The sequence below is a fragment of the Mirounga leonina genome, unplaced genomic scaffold (assembly GCF_011800145.1).
Source record: "Mirounga leonina isolate KUSES-001 unplaced genomic scaffold, KU_Mleo_1.0 Mir_93, whole genome shotgun sequence".
Taxonomy (NCBI): Eukaryota; Metazoa; Chordata; class Mammalia; order Carnivora; family Phocidae; genus Mirounga; species Mirounga leonina.
The window spans coordinates 27,099,334-27,117,507 of record NW_023270854.1 but is presented as its reverse complement, the minus strand read 5'-3'; the positions used below and the strand labels follow the sequence as shown (position 1 = coordinate 27,117,507).

At 46.0% G+C, this 18,174-nt stretch overlaps 1 protein-coding gene across 1 annotated transcript in view; it reads right to left on the bottom strand.

Annotated features, from left to right (window-relative positions):
* The window catches only part of PSTPIP2 (proline-serine-threonine phosphatase interacting protein 2), a 69,026-nt gene extending 62,203 nt beyond the window's left edge, over nucleotides 1-6,823 (bottom strand). The window contains exon 1 of the mRNA XM_034995867.1: nucleotides 6,668-6,823. Within this exon, the coding sequence (XP_034851758.1) occupies nucleotides 6,668-6,700 (33 nt within the window). The 5' untranslated portion in view covers nucleotides 6,701-6,823. The remainder of the gene's footprint in view (nucleotides 1-6,667) is intronic.
* Nucleotides 6,824-18,174: the final 11,351 nt, after the last annotated feature.

Here is an 18,174-nt window from a genome sequence, read left to right as displayed (position 1 = left end):
AAGATTAGATGGCAAATTTTAAGTGATATGTATTTTGCCACAGTACATAAAATATGGCATTAGGTAAAAAAAAAAGAAAAAAGAAAAGAAAAGGTAACACACAAGCTAACCATGTGGAATTCAGTTGCATGGACCCTGAATATTATGTATATATAAAGCGTGTATAGGGGTGAAGGGCAGTGGGTGCCTCTTTTTACATCAAGTAGGTGAGACGTCCATGTTCATTTCTTCACATGTTAAACATTTATTGAGCACATACTCTGTTCTCAGAACTGTGTCAAGCTCTAGGGACACAGAGGTGAATGAGATGGAAGGTGACCATAGCCTAGTAAGGAAGACAGGCAAAGAAACAGGTGACTCAATACAGAATGAGAAGTATACTGCTAGAAACATGCAACAGACTTCCAGGAAGTCTCCTAGCCAAGACCTAGAAGCAGGAACAGAGGTCAATGCAAAGTCCTGGGGGTGGGGCCAAGGGAACATCTCCCCCCCACCTTCCCAAGCCCCTTGGGGTGGAGCAAGTAGTTTTGTGTGGCTGTGGTTCATATTGTGAACTTTGTGGGTGTGAGGTAGGGGCCAGCCTTCTGCTACCATTACAACTTTCTATGTTCTTTTTTTTCCTCTCACTGCTAAAATACAGTTGTGAAAACAGTGCTGTCATTGAGGTAGGTGGAAGCTTTGGTATTATGCTTGAGGGTTTATAAAAGTTCTTGAAACTGTAATCCTCCCCCATAAACAGGAATATGTGTAAAGAATGAACAGTCGGGCGCCTGGGTGGCTCAGTTGGTTAAGCGACTGCCTTCTGCTCAGGTCATGATCCTGGAGTCCCGGGATCGAGTCCCGCATCGGGCTCCCTGCTCGGCAGGGAGCCTGCTTCTCCCTCTGACCCTCCCCCCTCTCATGTGCTCTCTCTCATTCTCTCTCTCTCAAATAAATAAATAAAATCTTTAAAAAAAAAGAAAAAAGAACAGTCATCTGTGAAAGAAAAAATATTTATCATTACAGCCTTTTTTTTTTTTTTTTAAGAATAGTGGGTAAATAGAGCATTTAAATATCTAAGAATACTCTTTTGTTTTACTTTCAAAAATAGTTAGCAGTGATCATTTCTGTTTAAAAAAAAGAAGTTTTCGGGGCACCTGGGTGGCTCAGTCGTTAAGCGTCTGCCTTTGGCTCAGGTCATGATCCCAGGGTCCTGGGATGGAGCCTCCTGCTCAGCGGGAAGCCTGCTTCTCCCTCTCCCACTCCCCCTGCTTGTTTTCCCTCTCTCGCTGTGTCTCTCTGTCAAATAAATAAATAAAATCTTTAAAAATAAATAATTAATTTAATAAAGAAAGAAAAGAAGTCCTCAACTGCTTTCTAATCTATGAATGCAATCCCATGTGACCTGGTCAATGCTAATGAAATAGCCATACTTGAACAGTGAGTTTTGAGGCTAGGTAATAGTTCCCAAAGATAGAAAATGATGAATATTATGGATTTGTACACTGGGGCTTAAGATTGCTCTGTGCTGTCCTGAGCCTCCTTACACATACAAATAGTACAAGGAGTTTAAGACAGGGGTATTAGGGCCCACTGGGGAAAAGCCTTCCTGTTCTCACAAAGAAAAAATCTGTATCAGATATGTTGAAACCTCCTATTGACCCTTGACTAACCTTCAGCCTAAAATGCAATATAAGGTAGAGCTAATCCCAGAAAGTAGTCTTAAACAAACAAGCCACCAGTCTACTGTGTCTTTGAGAAGTCTGATTCTCCTAATTTGCTCACACATATACTGTTTGGGAAACAGGAAGCCCGTGACTCCTCCTTTGTTGGGAGGTTGTAAGGTTCACGGCAGCTATATGAACACTGGTACTGAAAATACCTAGTATTGGGGTGCTTGGGTGGCTCAGTCAGTTAAGCATGTCCTTCTCTCAGGTCATGATTGGGATCGAGCCCTGCATCGGGCTCTCTGCTCGGCAGGGAATCTGTTTCTCCCTCTGCCTTTCCCCTTGGCTTGTGCTCTCTCTCGCTTTCTCTCTCTCAAATAAAAAAAAAAGATTTTATTTATTTATTTGAGAGAGAGAGAGAGAGTGAGCACAAGCAGAGGAGTGGAGAGGGAGAAGCAGACTCCCTGCCGAGCAGGGAGCCCGATGTGGGATTCGATCCCAGGACCCTGGGATCATGACCTGAGCCGAAGGCAGACGCTTAACCGAGCCACCCAGGCACCCCTAAATAAATAAAATCTTTTTAAAAAATTGTTTAAAAAATGAAAGAGCTAAATCCTCAAATACAGCAGTACGTCAATAGATAATTTTAAAACTGCTCTATCAAGAAAAGGCAGTGTAATCCTATTATTTTGTAAAGTGGTGGTAACTACCAGAAGAGTATGAGTTTCTGCATAATGATGTTGAGAAAAGCAGGAATTTTTTATTTTCCTTAAAGATAGGTCCCATGGGGCGCCTGGGTGGCTCAGTCGTTAAGCGTCTGCCTTCGGCTCAGGTCATGATCCCAGTGTCCTGGGATCGAGTCCCGCATCGGGCTCCCTGCTCGGCGGGAGGCCTGCCTCTCGCTCTCCCACTCCCCCTGCTTGTGTTCCTGCTCTCGCTGTCTCTCTCTGTCAAATAAATAAATAAAATCTTAAAAAAAAAAAAAAAAGATAGGTCCCATGCCTCTCATTAAATTTGTAAGAAAATAAAACAAGAAAAAAGGATTTTGATAATTATTTTAAAAATAGATCCCACTAGGGGTGCCTGGGTGGCTCAGTCATTAAGTGTCCGCCTTTGGCTCAGGTCATGATCCCAGGGTCCTGGGGTGAAGCCCCACGTTGGGCTCCCTGCTCTGCGAGTAGCCTGCTTCTCCGTCTGCCCCTCCCCGCCACTTGTTCTCTCTCTCTCTCTCTAATAAATAAAATAAAAAATAAATAAATATATATATATAAATAAATATTTCCATGGGGCATTTGAATAAGATTATGTACAAAGACTGTGCTGACTCAGACCTTTTCTGGAGTATCTACTTAATTTGGCCATGGGCTTTTCCACTGTTTCCATGGAACATTCCTCTCTTGGGCATGTGCTGGTCCTTTCCTGGTTGTATCCCTGCATCTCTGCCTTTATTTGTCTGTCCCCTCTCTCCTCCTGCATTCACAAAGGTATTCTTCAGGAGGGCTTCCTTGGGGACCTCATATCTTTTCATTCCCTCTTCTTGAGGGACTGTCACCCACTGCCTTTAATTGTCACCTCTGTGCTGATGGTAAGAATAGCTGACAACACAGGTGATCACGATGGGCCGTGCCTGGCACCGAACTAAACTCTGAGGCAGTAGACACGGCTAACGTCCCATTTTTATGGAAATGAGGAAGAACAACTGAGGCTTGGTGGTGGGGTGGGAGGAGGGAGGTTGAAGTACCATGCCACCCAAAGTCACATAGCTACTAAGGGGCACAACCGGGATTCAAACCTGGCCAGTCCACCTCAGAGCCTCCACTGGTAACTGATGCCTTTCTGTACTTCATGCAGTTCTCTATATTCTCTCGCCTGGACGCCCTTCACAAGGGGCCAGGGCCCTGTCCTCCAGACCGCCCCTCAAAGCCAGAATGCTGAGCACTGGTCTGCTACCATACCACCCTGAACATGCCCATTCTCATCAGAAGGTTGACCACTAGACCCCAGAGAATATTCCCTGACATGTTTACACTGGTTGTTGAGCCATGAAAGTACTTTCAAATCCTGCTGCCTGGCGCCTTGTCTCCTCCCCAGGACGCACCCCCTCCCACAACCTCCCCATACCCGCCAATCCTGGCATGGTGTGTGGGGGGGGAAGGGCTGGGGGGGAGGCTTCAGGATGCTGCTGGCCGTGGTCCTCACCATTGCTACCCCTGTGGTTAACTACTGTTAAAATTGCCTCTTTCCTCTCCCTCCTCCCCCTCCGTCTCTCCCCACAAACCAGTTCCTCCTCCTGACTTCCTTATTTCTGGGGCCCTAACCTCATTCCCCAGTTCACATTACAGGGAGCCTCCTCTGAGCCCTCCTTTCCTCTCTAGTGTTCACCTTCAACTGGTTGCCTTGCCCTGTGGCTTTGACCTCCTCTGCCCTCTGCCAGTCCTCCCTGCTCTCCTCCTTTCCTCTCCCTATGGCCTCCATGCTGGAACAGACCCCTACTCCTGGCCCAGTTTCCTTGGCCTCTGCTGGACTCCCCTTCCTCCTCCACAAACTTGAGGCCAAAGCCTGCCCTCCCTACCTTGCTTCTGCATGGGAATATACCTTCTAACCAAGGTGGTGCCTTACCCTGCAAATGGCACCTCAAGTAGAAATCCTCATATAGAGGGGCGCCTGGGTGGCTCAGTCAGTTAAGCGTCTGACTTTGGCTCAGGTCATGATCCCAGGGTCCTGGGATCAAGCCCTGATTTGGGCTCCCTGCTGGGTGGGGAGTCTGCTTCTCCCTCTCCCACTACCCCTCCCCCTGCTCATGCTCTTTCTCTCTCAAATGAATAAATAAAATCTTAAAAAAAAAGAAAGAAATCCTTATACAGAAAAGGTATTTCATAACTATTTAATAAATTCAGTCGACTGGTACCCACTTGTGTTTCCAAAGTTTTCTACCATATCCAATCACAACCTTCTTGCCCTTGAAACTTGAAACACGAAACACGAAAGCTATTCCCCTGTGCTAACCACAGCCTTGCCTCCCCTACCCCCTGAGTGGGTGAGGCATCAGACATACTGCTGAGGTCTCCAGCAGGTTCCTTTCTGCCCCTTTGCCCCCAAGCCTGGATGACTGTCCCGTCTGCCTGATTCCTGAGCATTCGTATGCAAGGCACCATGGCAGTGCTGGGTACACCCAGTGCCTACCCTCCCTGAGCTCCTGATTGGAGCTGCAGGAGAAATGATGGGTCAAATGAGGACCCAGCGTCTACCTCTGGTGGTACCAAAGGAGCCATGCAGAGAGCGGTGCTGGGAGAATCTCGCTGAGCACCAGCCTCATCAAGACATTCACGGAGCCTTTGGTCCATGCAGAGTCCTGCTCCACTATTTCACCGCCCCAGCAGCGTGGGAATGTTGCTTAACCTCTCTGCCACACAGTTTTCTCATCTGTAAAATGATAGTAAGCAAGCTACCTCATACGGTAGTTGTGAGGTTTAAATGAGTAGTGCGTGTAAAGCATTTAGAACAGTGTTAGTTGGGGCACCCGGGTGGCTAGTCGCTTGATTAAGCATCTGACTCTTGATTTCGGCTCAGGTCATGACCTCAGGGTCATGATCTCAGGGTCTTGAGACTGAACCCCCCCACTGGGGGTTCAGCTCCCAGCACAGCGTGGAGTCTGCATGAGATTCTTTCCCTCTTCCCCTCCCCAAGGGAGCACTCTCTCTCTTTCTTTCTCTCTCTCTCAAATCTTTTTTTTAAAAGATTTTGTTTGTCAGAGAGAGAGTACAAGCAGGGGGAGCGGCAGACAGAGGGAGAAGCAGGCTCCTGCTGAGCAGGGAGCCCGATGTGGAACTTGATCCCAGGACCCTGGGATCATGACCTGAGTTGAAGGCAGACGCTTAATCGATTGAGCCACCCAGGCGCCCCTAAAAAATAAATCATAAAAAAAAAAAGGACGGTGTTAGTCACAGACTGTGCACAGTAATGTCAGCTATTATAGTTTCTATTATTTGACATAAAGTGTTACAGGAAGTTAGAGATGAAAGATAGCTTTGCAAAATCTCTCTCAGGATCTCAGATACCTTCTCAAAGTATTATACTTTCAGGCCAGAGGGGAAAAAGAGTATAAACAGAAAGTTCTCTCTCCCCTGACCTTCACCTCTAACTTGGAACCCAGAACTGCTCTCTGCCCATGCCCCTACCCACTCCTGCAAGAAGGGGTCAGTGGCTGGGAGCTCTCTGAGGATGGAGGCTGCCGCTCTCACCCTGTCTCCGGCCCTTCGGCTTTACAGACCCACTTACTCAGTCAACAACTCTTAGCTGAGCACACATCCTCCACCAGCTTGTTGGGGGGCAGTAGCCCTGAAAGCCCCAGGGTGCCTGCCCCAAGGTGCTGTGTGCTTGCAGTCCTCCAGTTCAAAACCATAAACTGGCAAACGCTACGAAGGAACAGAATGGGTGACACGTGAGCTAAGCAATAGGGCCTCTTGGGCACAATCAGGAAAGGCTTCCCTGAAGAGGTGACATTTGAGCTGAGATCTGAAAACCGAGTGTCACACTATGAGGCAGGGGGAAGGCGGGTCTCTCTGCCCTAATTTTGCCCACCATGACAATGCCTGCAATGGACCTACAGGTGGGCAGAGCCCCAAGGGAAGCTCAAAAACTTCAGGAAACGGGGCCTCCCAAGGCAGGATCTAAACCGGGTCGGTGAGGCCTCAGCGCCAGACTTCTCCACCCAGCAGCCCACGATGGGGCCGGGGTTGGGACAGGCCGTCCGTGTCCGCGGACCTGGAGGACACGGTCCCCGGGGGGGGGGGGGGCTGCCTGCCGCTGTCCCCCCGCGAGGCTCACCCAGGCTCCCCAGATCCGCGCCTGGCGCAGCCTCGGGGGCACCGGCGCCTCCCCCCGGAGCGGCCGCTCCTCGCCTGGGTCTCGGGATGCTGGGCGGGGAGATGGGGGCCGCGCGCCGCTGGGGCCCGGGGGCAGGGGGCCGGCCAGAGAAGGCACACGGACGCGGGACAGGGCCCCGAGCGGCGCCCACTTACCCAGAAGTTCGCCTTGAACAGTGCGCCCGTCATGGCCGGCGCGCGTCGCTGGGGGCCGAGCGGAGCGGAGCGGCTGGCTGGCGCCGGGTGAGCGGACTGTGGCAGCCCGCGGTCCAGCAGCCCGACTGGGGAGTCGCCCGGCCGCGGGGAGGCCGCGCCGGGTCCTAAACCACGCCCGGTAGCGCCCGCCCCGGGCGCCCGGCTCCTCCCCGGCCGCCACTCCCGAGCCCAGCGGCCACGCCCACGCCCACGCCCACGGACAGCCCCGCGACCTCTGTGACCCTGGAATTGCCCCCTCGTTCAGGAAGCCTTCAAGGATTGCAAGGAACTGGTCCTGCCGCCTTCCCGAATTTGACTCCCTTCCCGCCTACGTGCTCCCTCCTCCCCCGACCAATTCCTCGCGAAGAAATCCAGGCTCGGCGGGGTGGTGGATGGAGCCCCGCGCGATCGCGGGGTGGTCGCGTGGACCGGGTGTCAGCTGCTCAAAGCCTGAAGACGGACAATGCCAGTGGACGCTTCAGCAGGTCCTGTGTACTACCCCAGCCGCCTTCGCTACGGTTTTCGTCTAAAAGTCAAGGAAAGGTCATTGAAACTATTAGCCCTTGACTCTAGGTCCCTTAGTGGGGCCCTTTCAAGGCCTCCAAGAGCTCAGCTCCTCCCCGATCTCCTCCCCTTTCTCAAGACCCAAGATCATTTTCCACCAATCGCACTCCAGTAGGAGTGCAGAGCCCCTTTCCTCTCCATGCACTCTTCCACCCTCAGGACATACATAACGCCAAGACAAGGCGGACCCATCCCTGCTTTGTACCACTGTGGTGCTCTGGGACAAAGTACTGCCCCGACCTACATGCCCTGAGCCAAAACTGTGGCCCAGAGAGGCTGAATGACTTGCCCAAGATTCCAGGGTATTAAATGGGTGAAGAGCTGGGTTAGAGTTCTGCCCTTCTAAACAGGGCCAGGGCCAAAGACAGATGTCACCCCTGGGGCAAATCCACCCTGGGCAAAGAGTAGGTGCTCAAGGAAGGGAAGATGAAGATCAAGGGTACCAAGACTGTGTGCTCATGGCCACCTGCAACCACAGGCCTGGAGAGGTAAGCATTTGCCTCTTGAGTAGGTTTTACCTCCGTCCAGACACAGTGAAAGGGCAATTGCTGGGGTAATTTGAAGGATAGCTAAAAAGTCCTGCCTGGAAATACCACGCCCAGTCCCCCTGTGATGAAATCCCACCAGCAGAGTTATCCACAACTAAGAAGATGAAGTGACTCCAGCCCTGGATCACTCCAAGGGCATGCATCCAGCCATCTGGTTGTTCATCTCTTTGGAAAGCAGTGAGGTTGGGAGGAAGGGAAGCCTGGCAGCACCATCTGGAGGCAGGAGAGGCCATGGTGGGCACCAGGAGAAAGGATAAACTGCAGGAAAGGTAAGAAATAGCATGAACTGAGGGTCCTGCCTTCGGCTCAGGTTGTGATCCCAGGGTCCTGGGATCGTGTGCCTTGGTGGGCTCCCTGCTCAGCGGGGAGTCTGCTTCTCCCTCTACTCCTTCCCCCTGCTCATGATCTCTCTCTCTCACCTCTCTCAAAGTAAATAAATAAAACATTAAAAAAAAAAAAATAGCGGGCACCTGGGTAGCTCAGCTGGTTAAGTGTCTGCCTTTGGCTCGGGTCATGATCTCAGGGTGCTGCGATCGAGTCCCGTGTCGGGCTCCCTGCTCAGCAGGGAGCCTGCTTTCTCCCTCTCACTCTGCCTTTCCCATCTGCTTGTTCTCTCTCTCAAATAAATAAATAAAAATCTTTTTAAAAAAATAGCATGAACTGGGAAGATGAAAGAAGATGAAGTTAAGGAAGACAGCACCAAGATTTTCCCTGGAAGTTTTTAGTATTTGGGGGCAAATATTTTAGACACAATTCTAATTGTCTAAGTTTTCACTTTTAATCTATATATATTTTTAAGTCTTAGGAAGTCTTCCAAATGCTCACGGTGCATAAGGCTTGATTTTCACAGCCCTGGGTCCAAAGATCCCTGACTTTTAACTCTCTTCCACCACCTGGTGGCAGGATTGAAAATTACAAATGCTTGTCCACACTGACGGAAAATACTATGCATTCATTCCTCAACCTTATTAAAGTCATCGTCTGGGCAAGGCGTTGTGAGTAAAAAGACAAGTAAAATGTGTACTACATCTAAGGGTCTACAACCAATTGGAGAGATTTTACTAACAAAGTTAAATAATACTGCTATAGCAATTTTGAAATAATGACATTAAATGATCAATACCTTTAAGATAACCACTGTTAATATTTTGGCATAATCTCTTTCAATAAAACACATTTATTGTACATAAAATTTTAATTCTTGCTCTTTTTTTAAAAAGATTTTATTTATTTGACAGAGAGCATAAGCAGAGGGAGAGAGAGGGAGAAGCAGGCTCCCTGCTGAGCAAGGAGCCCGATGTGGGACTCGATCCCAGGACCTGGGATCATGACCCGGGCTGAAGGCAACCGCTTAACCGACTGAGCCACCCAGGCGCCCCTAATTTTTGCTTTTTTAACTTAACAACATTTCATAAGTATCTTCTAAAGTCATTAAATGCACTTTTCCTAACAAAAAGTTTGATAGCACTCAGTGCTGGCTAAATGGACACTGTTGCATGTAGAGCTTGAAAATCTCTGGGAAGAGAAATTTGGTCGTGTCACCAAAATTTAAAATGCACTTATATTTTGACCCAACAATTCCATGTTGAAGACATAATTCCAAGTATATTCTCTCATGTGGAAAGTGAAATATGTATAGTTATTCATAGCAGCATGGCTATTCTAGCAAAAGATATGAAACAGCTAAATGTCTATTGATAGAGAATCAGCTCAATAAATTGTGATATATCTTCATAATGAAATAATAGTCAAGCATTAAAAATGAGGAAGTTCTTTGTGTATTGATATAGGACAATCACCAGATATATTGAAAAAAAAAAGATACAAAACAAGCTGCCATTTGAGTAAAGCCAGAGAAGACCGTGCGCGTGCGCGCGCACACACACACACTCAATTTCATTTTTTATTTTTTTTATTTTTTAAAGATTTATTTATTTATTTGAGAGGGCAAGAATGAGAGAGAGAGAGAGAGTACATGAGAGGGGGGAGGGTTAGAGGGAGAAGCAGGCTCCTCGCCGAGCAGGGAGCCCGATGCGGGACTCGATCCAGGGACTCCAGGATCATGACCTGAGCCGAAGGCAGTCACTTAACCAACTGAGCCACCCAGGCGCCCCGGTTTTTTAAAATTTATTTATTCATTTGAGAGAGAAAGAGACAGAGCACAGGCAGGGGGAGAGGCAGAGGGAGAGGGAGAAGCAGACTGCCCACTGAGCTGGGAGCCCGAGTGGGGCTTGATTCCAGGACCTGGAGATCATGACCTGAGCCAAAGACATATGCCTAACCATTTGAGCCACCCAGGTGCCCCTTCACACACATATTTTAAAATGGTTCCCTCTAAGGAGGGGATGGGGCTAAGGGGACGAATATAGGAGGGAGAACTACTTTTCATTTCATGCGCTTTTGGACCTCTGAATTTGTACTATGTGAGTTTATTACAGATCCCCCCCAAAAAAAATTAAAAAGAAAATTCTTCAATATTATTTTTAACTTTTGCATAATTTCCCATCAAGTGGATATACCAATGCTTCCTTAGCATTTCCCTAATGCATTTAGAAATATTAGAAACATTACTGTGATAAATAGATTTTACATGAATCTTTGTTAAAATTCCTCATAGTCAAATTACGGTTCAAAGAATATAAACATTTTTAAGGTTATTGGAGTAGAGTGCCAAATGCTTTTCCAGAGAAGTTGTATCATTTATACTCTCAGCAGGAGGAAGGGGAGGGTTTCCCCAGAAGCTGGATGGGATAAATGGGTGGGATAAATGGATGGTCAGTGGCCAAACTAACAAATACCCAGTGTAATCACCAGTTTTCCTTTCACACTTTCATGCTATCTGATGTCTACATCCCTCTTCCTCCTTTTCCTCCCACCAACCCTTTCTAACCATTCTTCCTTAAAACACTGCTTTCTTCTCATCTCTCCTCTCCTCACAAAGCTACCAAGCTTCCCTGTTGCCCCTTGGAATGAAGTCCCAAACACCTCTGCCTGACTTTCAAGACCTTCCTGGGTCTGGCTCCACCCTGACCTTTCCGATCTCCTTGCCCAGCTTCCTGCCCTCCCCCCTCTCCCCACCCCGAGCCAGTCAGGCTCTTTCCTGTTCTGCCACCCTGTCTTTGCCCATGCTTAGCAGGCTACCTGGTTCACTCTTCCTCCTGCTAAAGTTCCACCTCGTCACCACTTCCCCAACTTCTCCAGCCCTGGGTGTCTTCTCACTTCTCGAATCTCTAGAACTTGTCATCCCTATCACACAAACTAGCCCTTAATAATGTATTACTTACATCCTAATGTTCCCTAATTTCTGCTCCTCTTGGATCTCTTACCTCCCCAAGAAGACTTCAAACACCTCAAGGTAAGACTGACATTCTCTTGTGTACTCTCATGGATTGGACAAGGATGGATCCAGCCAAGGAATTCAGTAAGTTCTCTCTGATCCTCAACAGCACTACCAATATTTCTTTCAGTCCCCAGGGTCTGCTCCCTCCATTCCAGAAAGTAGGGGCAAACCTGGTGGGAGTACTGGCCAAGTAGCTAAAACCAGATGGGATCCCTGGACCAAGACCTGGCCAAGCAGAGGCCAGGGTCAGAAAGCACCAGAGGGCGGGAGTCAGCTGTGTCATTAGGTCTGCCAAGTCAGTGTCAAAATAAGAGGCTGGATTTTGTCACTAAGTTTGGAAGCTGAGTAGATGGAGGAATGGAGCAGAGGGTCAGGACAGGACAGGAATAGAATACAAGGAACAAACATCCAGGAGGAGGCTGAAGGGCCCAGGGTCTCATTGCATGGTGGGTGAGGAGGTTTGGCCTGCATCAAAGCAAGGGTTAAGGGTCGATACCATCAAGATTTGAATTTTCAGGGCGCCTGGGTGGCTCAGTCATTGACCTCTCTCTCTGCCGCTCCCCCTGCTTGTGTTCCCTCTCTGGCTATCTCTCTGTGTCAAATAAAAAAAAAATCTTTAAAAAAAAAAAAGATTTGTATTTTCATAAGTTAATGTGAGTGAAGTAAGGGACTCAAAGGGTCTGTTCCTGGTCAAAGTGTAAAGATGGGAAAAGTTGGATATCTACTGTCACAGAAGATAACCTCCTGCACACGGGCTTGTTTTTCTTGTCAAAAAGTCACCATTAAGGCAAGCCACAGAACAAAACAAATTTATACTACCTTTGTCCAGAAAGGATTCATATCCAATATTTATATAAGGAACTTGTAAAACTCAAAACAAACAAACAAACAAAACCAGACAACTTGATTTTAAAAAGCCAAACAGTCGTTAAGAACTGTTTCTAGAGGGGTGCCTGGGTGGCTCAGTCAGTTAAGCGTCTGCCTTCAGCTCAGGTCATGATCCCAGGGCCCTGGGGTCAAGCCCTGCATCGGGCTCCCGGCTCTCCCTCTCCCTCTGCCTGCTCCGCGCCCAACCCCCGCCCCAGCTTGTGCTCCCTCACTTTCGCTCTCTCTCAAATAAATAAAATTAAAAAGAAAAGGAAAAAAACCTTCCAACGGCCAAAGCTGGAACAATTTGAACAACAAAAGAAATATTGGATTATGAGATTATAACCCAAAGTAGGAAACAACTAACCACAAGTCGATACTGATAGAAGTGGGTGCTTGGATACATAAATAAATGGAGAAATACAATTCTTCTTGGGCAGAAGAATTCCAAATAATCTACACAGACAGTCTGCCTTCACAGGGATGGAGCATAACTGTTCACCCTATAGTGGAAACTGGGAATAGTGACTTTCTTCCAAAGAATGCAGTGTGGAAGGGACTGGGGAGAGAGTAACCTTATCGTGATGAAGCCTGACAAACAGTACATCGGGCAAGTGATCAAGGTTAACATCAACAGTGATCATTCACAAAGGAGAAAAGAAAAAACCCAACAACAATGATAATTCATGTTGGTAGTACCTTTGATGTCATGTGATGAGAATGGTGCTTTATGACTGTGGTCTTCCACCCAAAACCCTTAACGTCAGTCTAAACATGAGGAAAATGCCAAACTCAAACTGAAAGACATTTTATAAAATACCTGATTAATACCCCTCAAAACTGTCAAGGTCACCACAAACCAAGAAAGTCTAAGAAATTGTCAGAGCCCAGAGGAGCCTAAGGAGACATGATGAATAATGTGGTATCCTGGATGAGATCTAAGGGAAAAAAAAAAGGACAACAGGTAAAAGTTAAGGAAATCCAGTGGGGTAGAGGAGATAGAAAGTAAAAACAAAACCTAAGAAATCTCAATAAAATAAGGACGGTAATCCATAGTCTATCCATCTTGGTTCACTAGTTATGACAGATACACCATACTAATGTCCTATCATGACACTGCCTCAGCGCAAGAAGGCAAGAGGTCAGCTTCAGTTTACTAGCCAGAGCTGTACCAGGCCTGAATTGGTACCTTTGGCCAAATCAAAAAGGTTCATACAGAAACTTGAGGATGCCAGCGTTCTAAAACAGACCTCCATGCGGTATTATGCTAAGTGAAATAAGTCAATTGGACAAAGACAATTATCATATTCCTCCCTATGTAGAATATAAGGAATAGCGCACAGGATCATAGGAGAAAGGAGGAAAAACTGGGAAGAAATCAGAGAGGGAGACAAACCATGAGAGACTCTTGACTCTGGGAAACAAATTGAGGGTTGCTGGAGGGGAGGTGGGTGGGCGTATGGGGTAACTGGGTGATGGGCATTAAGGAGGGCACGTGATGTGATGAGCACTGGGTGTTATATGCAACTAATGAATCACTGACCACTACATCAAAAACTAATGATGTACTATATGTTGGCTAGCTGAATTTAAATAAAATAAATAAAATAAAAATAAAAATAAAACAGACCTCCATGGCTAATAAGATTCACCGGCTAACTCCAGGACTCCTGGAGAACATGACTGAGGTGGGTACTGCTGGCTGGTCTTACTCTGCCTCAGAGTCATACCCGTGCAGAACTAATATAGCAGGCCCTGGACTGCTGTCCTGAGAGAAGCCAGCTTGCAAAGTTAGCCCGTGGCTGGTGTCCGGGAACTTGCCTGGTAAACAGTTCCCTACAGGCACCTGGGTGGCTCAGTCAGTTAAGCTTCTACCTTTGGCTCAGGTCATGATCCCAGGGTCCTGGGAGGGAGCCCTGCATCGGGCTCCCTGCTCTGTGGGGAGCCTGCTTCTCCCTCTGCCTCTGTCTCTCATGAATAAATAAATAAAATCTTAAAAAAAAACAAAACTGTCCCTAAAGGCTCAGAGTGGCTCACTGTGCCTAAACTGTACAACGTGTTTTATGCTGAACACCTGCTTCCTCCTGGGAGTCTGGGATTTGGGTATGTGGTTAGGCAGAGCATGCCTACATGACCCATCCCAGTAAAAACCTTGGGTACTGAGTTTCTAATGAGCTTCCCTGGTACTCATCACATATATTGTCACAATTCATTGCTGGAGGAATTAAGTGCATCCCACTTGACTCCACTGGGTGGGGACTCTTTGAAAGTTTGGGCCTGGTTTCCTCCAGACATCACTCCATGAGCACTTTCCCATTGCTGATTTTGCTTTGTAGCCTTTCAATGTAATAAATCGTAGCCATTCAGTGAAAAGTTTTGGGGAACAAGATATTCACATAGTTTGAAAAAATATATATGGAGTGCACCTGTTGTCATGAGCACCAGGTGTTGTATGTGTTGTATCTCTAAATTGTACACTTGAAACTAATATTACACCGTATGTTAACTAACTGGAATTTAAATAAAGACTTAAAAAAATACTATTATAAAAGATGCTGGGGAGATAAATAGGGAAATTTTAATATGGACTGCATATTATTATTATTTTTCAAAGATTTTATTTATTTGACAGAGACACAGCTAGAAAGGGAACACAAGCAGGGGGAGTGGGAGGAGAAGCAGGCTTCCCGTGGCGCAGGGAGCCCGACACAGGACTCCATCCCAGGACCCTGGGATCATGACCTGAGCCGAAGGTCAACGACTGAGCCACCCAGGTACCCCTGGACTGCATATTATTGAATCAGTTTTCTTAGGTATAATGTTACTGTGGCTATATAGATGGTCCTTAAAAAAAAAAAAAAAACGGGAGAAAATCATATGTAATAGGTGTATGTACAAGGAATCCACACTGAAATGGAATTCTGAAGACAATGAGGCAACAGGAATCTCTGTATGAGCTAAGGGGAAGGATAGGGGCCTGTGGACACAAAGGGGAGAAAACTCACTAGCAAGATGAAAGGAGATGTTTGCAAAAACAAGACTGTTCTATTATGCAGATGAGTTGAAGGTCTTTATTCTTAGGGCAGATGCTGAATTTTTTTTTTTTTTTTTTTTTTAAGAAAGACACTGGGGTGGGCGGAGTGGGAGGAAGTACACAGGGAGAGAAAATCCGAAGCAGACTCCATTCTGCACGCAGAACCTGATGCAGGGCTCAACCCCATGACCCTGATCTCATGACCTGAGCGAAATCAAGAGTTGGATGCTTAACCAAACTGAGCCACCCAGGCGCCCCCAGATGCTGAAATTTTTTAGATGAAGTATCAGAAGTGTCAGGATGCTTGCAACTTACTCTCAAATAGTTCTCCAGAAAAATAAAGCAAATGCATCAAAATATTAACAAGTGACATATATTGATGACTAGTAAATGAGTGTTGCTTGTACTCCTCTTCCAACTTTTCCTTAGGCCTGAGTATTTTCATAATTAAAGTCTACCTCTTGCCAAAGCCAATTCTTCCTGAACGCTTTTCCAGTTCTGTAAATAGGGATACATTTTTTAATCCAAATGGCACTTTGTACTGGTCACTTACTGCATCTCATATGTACTTCTATAATTACCCAGCATTTTACAGTTATTACAATATATTATCATTTGTCCTCCCTATCCCCTAGGGAAGTTAAGAGGGTTCTGTTACTCATTTTGTATCCTCTTTAGTGCTCATCTCATAGTTGAGCAATAGCTAAACTAAGCACTATGTAAGATATGCCTATCTTAATATTCTTACATAGATTACAGAGCTGAGACATTAGAGGCCTTCTCCAGAACTAGACTTCATAATCATCAAATAGATTTTAAAATACGTATCTGAAAGCTATAAAACCTCAAATTTCAAAGGTCAAGTGCATTTCTCAGATAAGCTGTGCAAAAACACATTTTATGACAGCCTTTTGGCTGCTCCACAGCAGGGCCGTTGGGCAGAATATTTAGGCCCATCTGGTGAGAACAGCTGGGTGCCTGCAAGGTCTCCCAACTTGCTGGTCTCTGAATGACTAATAAAAAATAAGATTTGAGGGGCGCCTGGGTGGCTCAGTCGTTGGGCGTCTGCCTTCAGCTCAGGTCATGATCCCGGGGTCCTGGGATCGAGCCCCGCATCGGGCTCCCTGCTCCATGGGAAGCCTGCTTCTCCCTCTCCCACTCCCCCGCTTGTGTTCCCTCTCTCGCTGTGTCTCTGTCAAATAGATAAAATCTTTAAAAAAAAAAAAAAAAAAAAGAAGATTTGAATCTCTACTTCTCCTGGTCCACTTATTTTGGACTCTAGCTCAGCGAAACTATTTTTTGGGGGGGTGGGGAACTTTACTGATTTAGGGGAACTCTTGTCATCTTCTAGCACATTTTTTTTCTTTCCCCAACCACTGCCTCTTAATCTCTAAACCCAATGTAGGCCTCAAACTCATGACCCCAAGATCAAGAGTTACGTGCTCCAATGACTCACCCAGCCAGGCGCCCCTTCTACAATTCTTAATCTTGATGAGTAAATGACTTAAAGGACTTAAATTACTCCAGCTAGTAGATAGTAGAAACTAAAATCTAGAGGACCATTCACAAAAATTCTTCTCCTAGGGTGTGTTTGCTCTTAAGACATTGCTTGTCCTGCTTTTATTAGACCAATTAAACCAGACCTACTTTAAAATATTCTATACAAAGACCCTACTCAAGGCTCAGATAGGTAAAAATGAGCATTTCAGCTTTCATCAGATCATAAAGAAGTCATATGAGCAGAATTTATCCCAAATCATAATCTTCTCATATTGTAATGATAGAGAATTGTGGAATGTGTACTATAGGTGTGCACATGCAAAGTTCTTATCCGTTGGGTGAAATCAACAGGTTACACATATATATCGTAAAAGGAAGTGGCACAATTGCAATATGGAGCTGACAAAATAACTGAATAGAAATGAGTTGCCTTTGGGAAGTAGAAGAGGTTGGGGGTAGGCAAGCAAGGGATTTCCATTTTTCAGTCCTGTCTTGCCTTTTTCTTTCTTGAAATTATATGCCTACTTAACAATTTAAAAAGGAAGAGCCCAGAAAAGACCCAGGCACGTGAAGCTTAAATACAACACAGGTGTCATGGCAGGTTACATGGAGGAGTCGTTTAATAAATGGAGCTAAAAAACTGGATATGAATATGGAAAAAAGATTTCTGACCTCTACACAAAACGTAACTCCAGATGGATTGGGACAATCTTTTAAGTAAGCTCTACACCCAATGCGGGGCTCAAACTCACAACCCCAAGATCAAATCTCTACAGACTGAGCCAGCCAGGCGGCCCAGTGACAATCTTCTGCTTCAACATGGCTGAACTATGGTATCCAGTTTTTGGCCAAACACCAGTCTAATTGCTGTGACAGTGTGTTTTAGACGTGACCAACACTTAAGATACTATGAATAAAAGATTACTTTCCATAACATGGGTAGGTCTCATTCGGTTGAAGGCCTTTAGAGAACCTGAGGTCCACCAAGAAGAAGGAATTCTGCCTCCAGACACAACTCTTCCCTGGGTCTCTGCCCTTTCAACCTTGCCAGCCCCTACAATCTCTCTGTACTCATCCTATCTGTTTTATTTCTCTCAAGAACTCTTAATACCTGGATTAAGCTCTTAGGTAAAAAGAGCAAATCTTTAAAACTCTTAGTAAAAAATAGTTATCTTTGTATATTGTAGGGTAAAGATTTCCCAAATAAGACCGAAAATACTAATCATAAAAACTAACAGCTTGATTACATTATAAACTGCTGCTTATAAAAGGTATGTTAAAGAATACTAAACAATAAGAAGATATTGACAAGTGTTCATCATTCTACTCTCAACCTGTCTCAATCTTTCAGACTTCACTTAGCATTTTTTTTTTCATTTCCTTGAGAATTTTAGTCGTCTTATCCTTTTCTTGCCTACAGTCTTCTTGGCAGAGAAGCCAGTGAGACCCTTCAACATTACCAAATGTAAACTCTGCCACATAGCCAGTTACCTAGTTTATGAATTCTTCTTTAACCAATCACAAAGCACTCTAGAATCTTACAAAGAGCTCAGCATGCTTACTAATTCCTCAAATTAATTTCAGTTCTTTTAAAAGAACCACTCAGACTACAGAA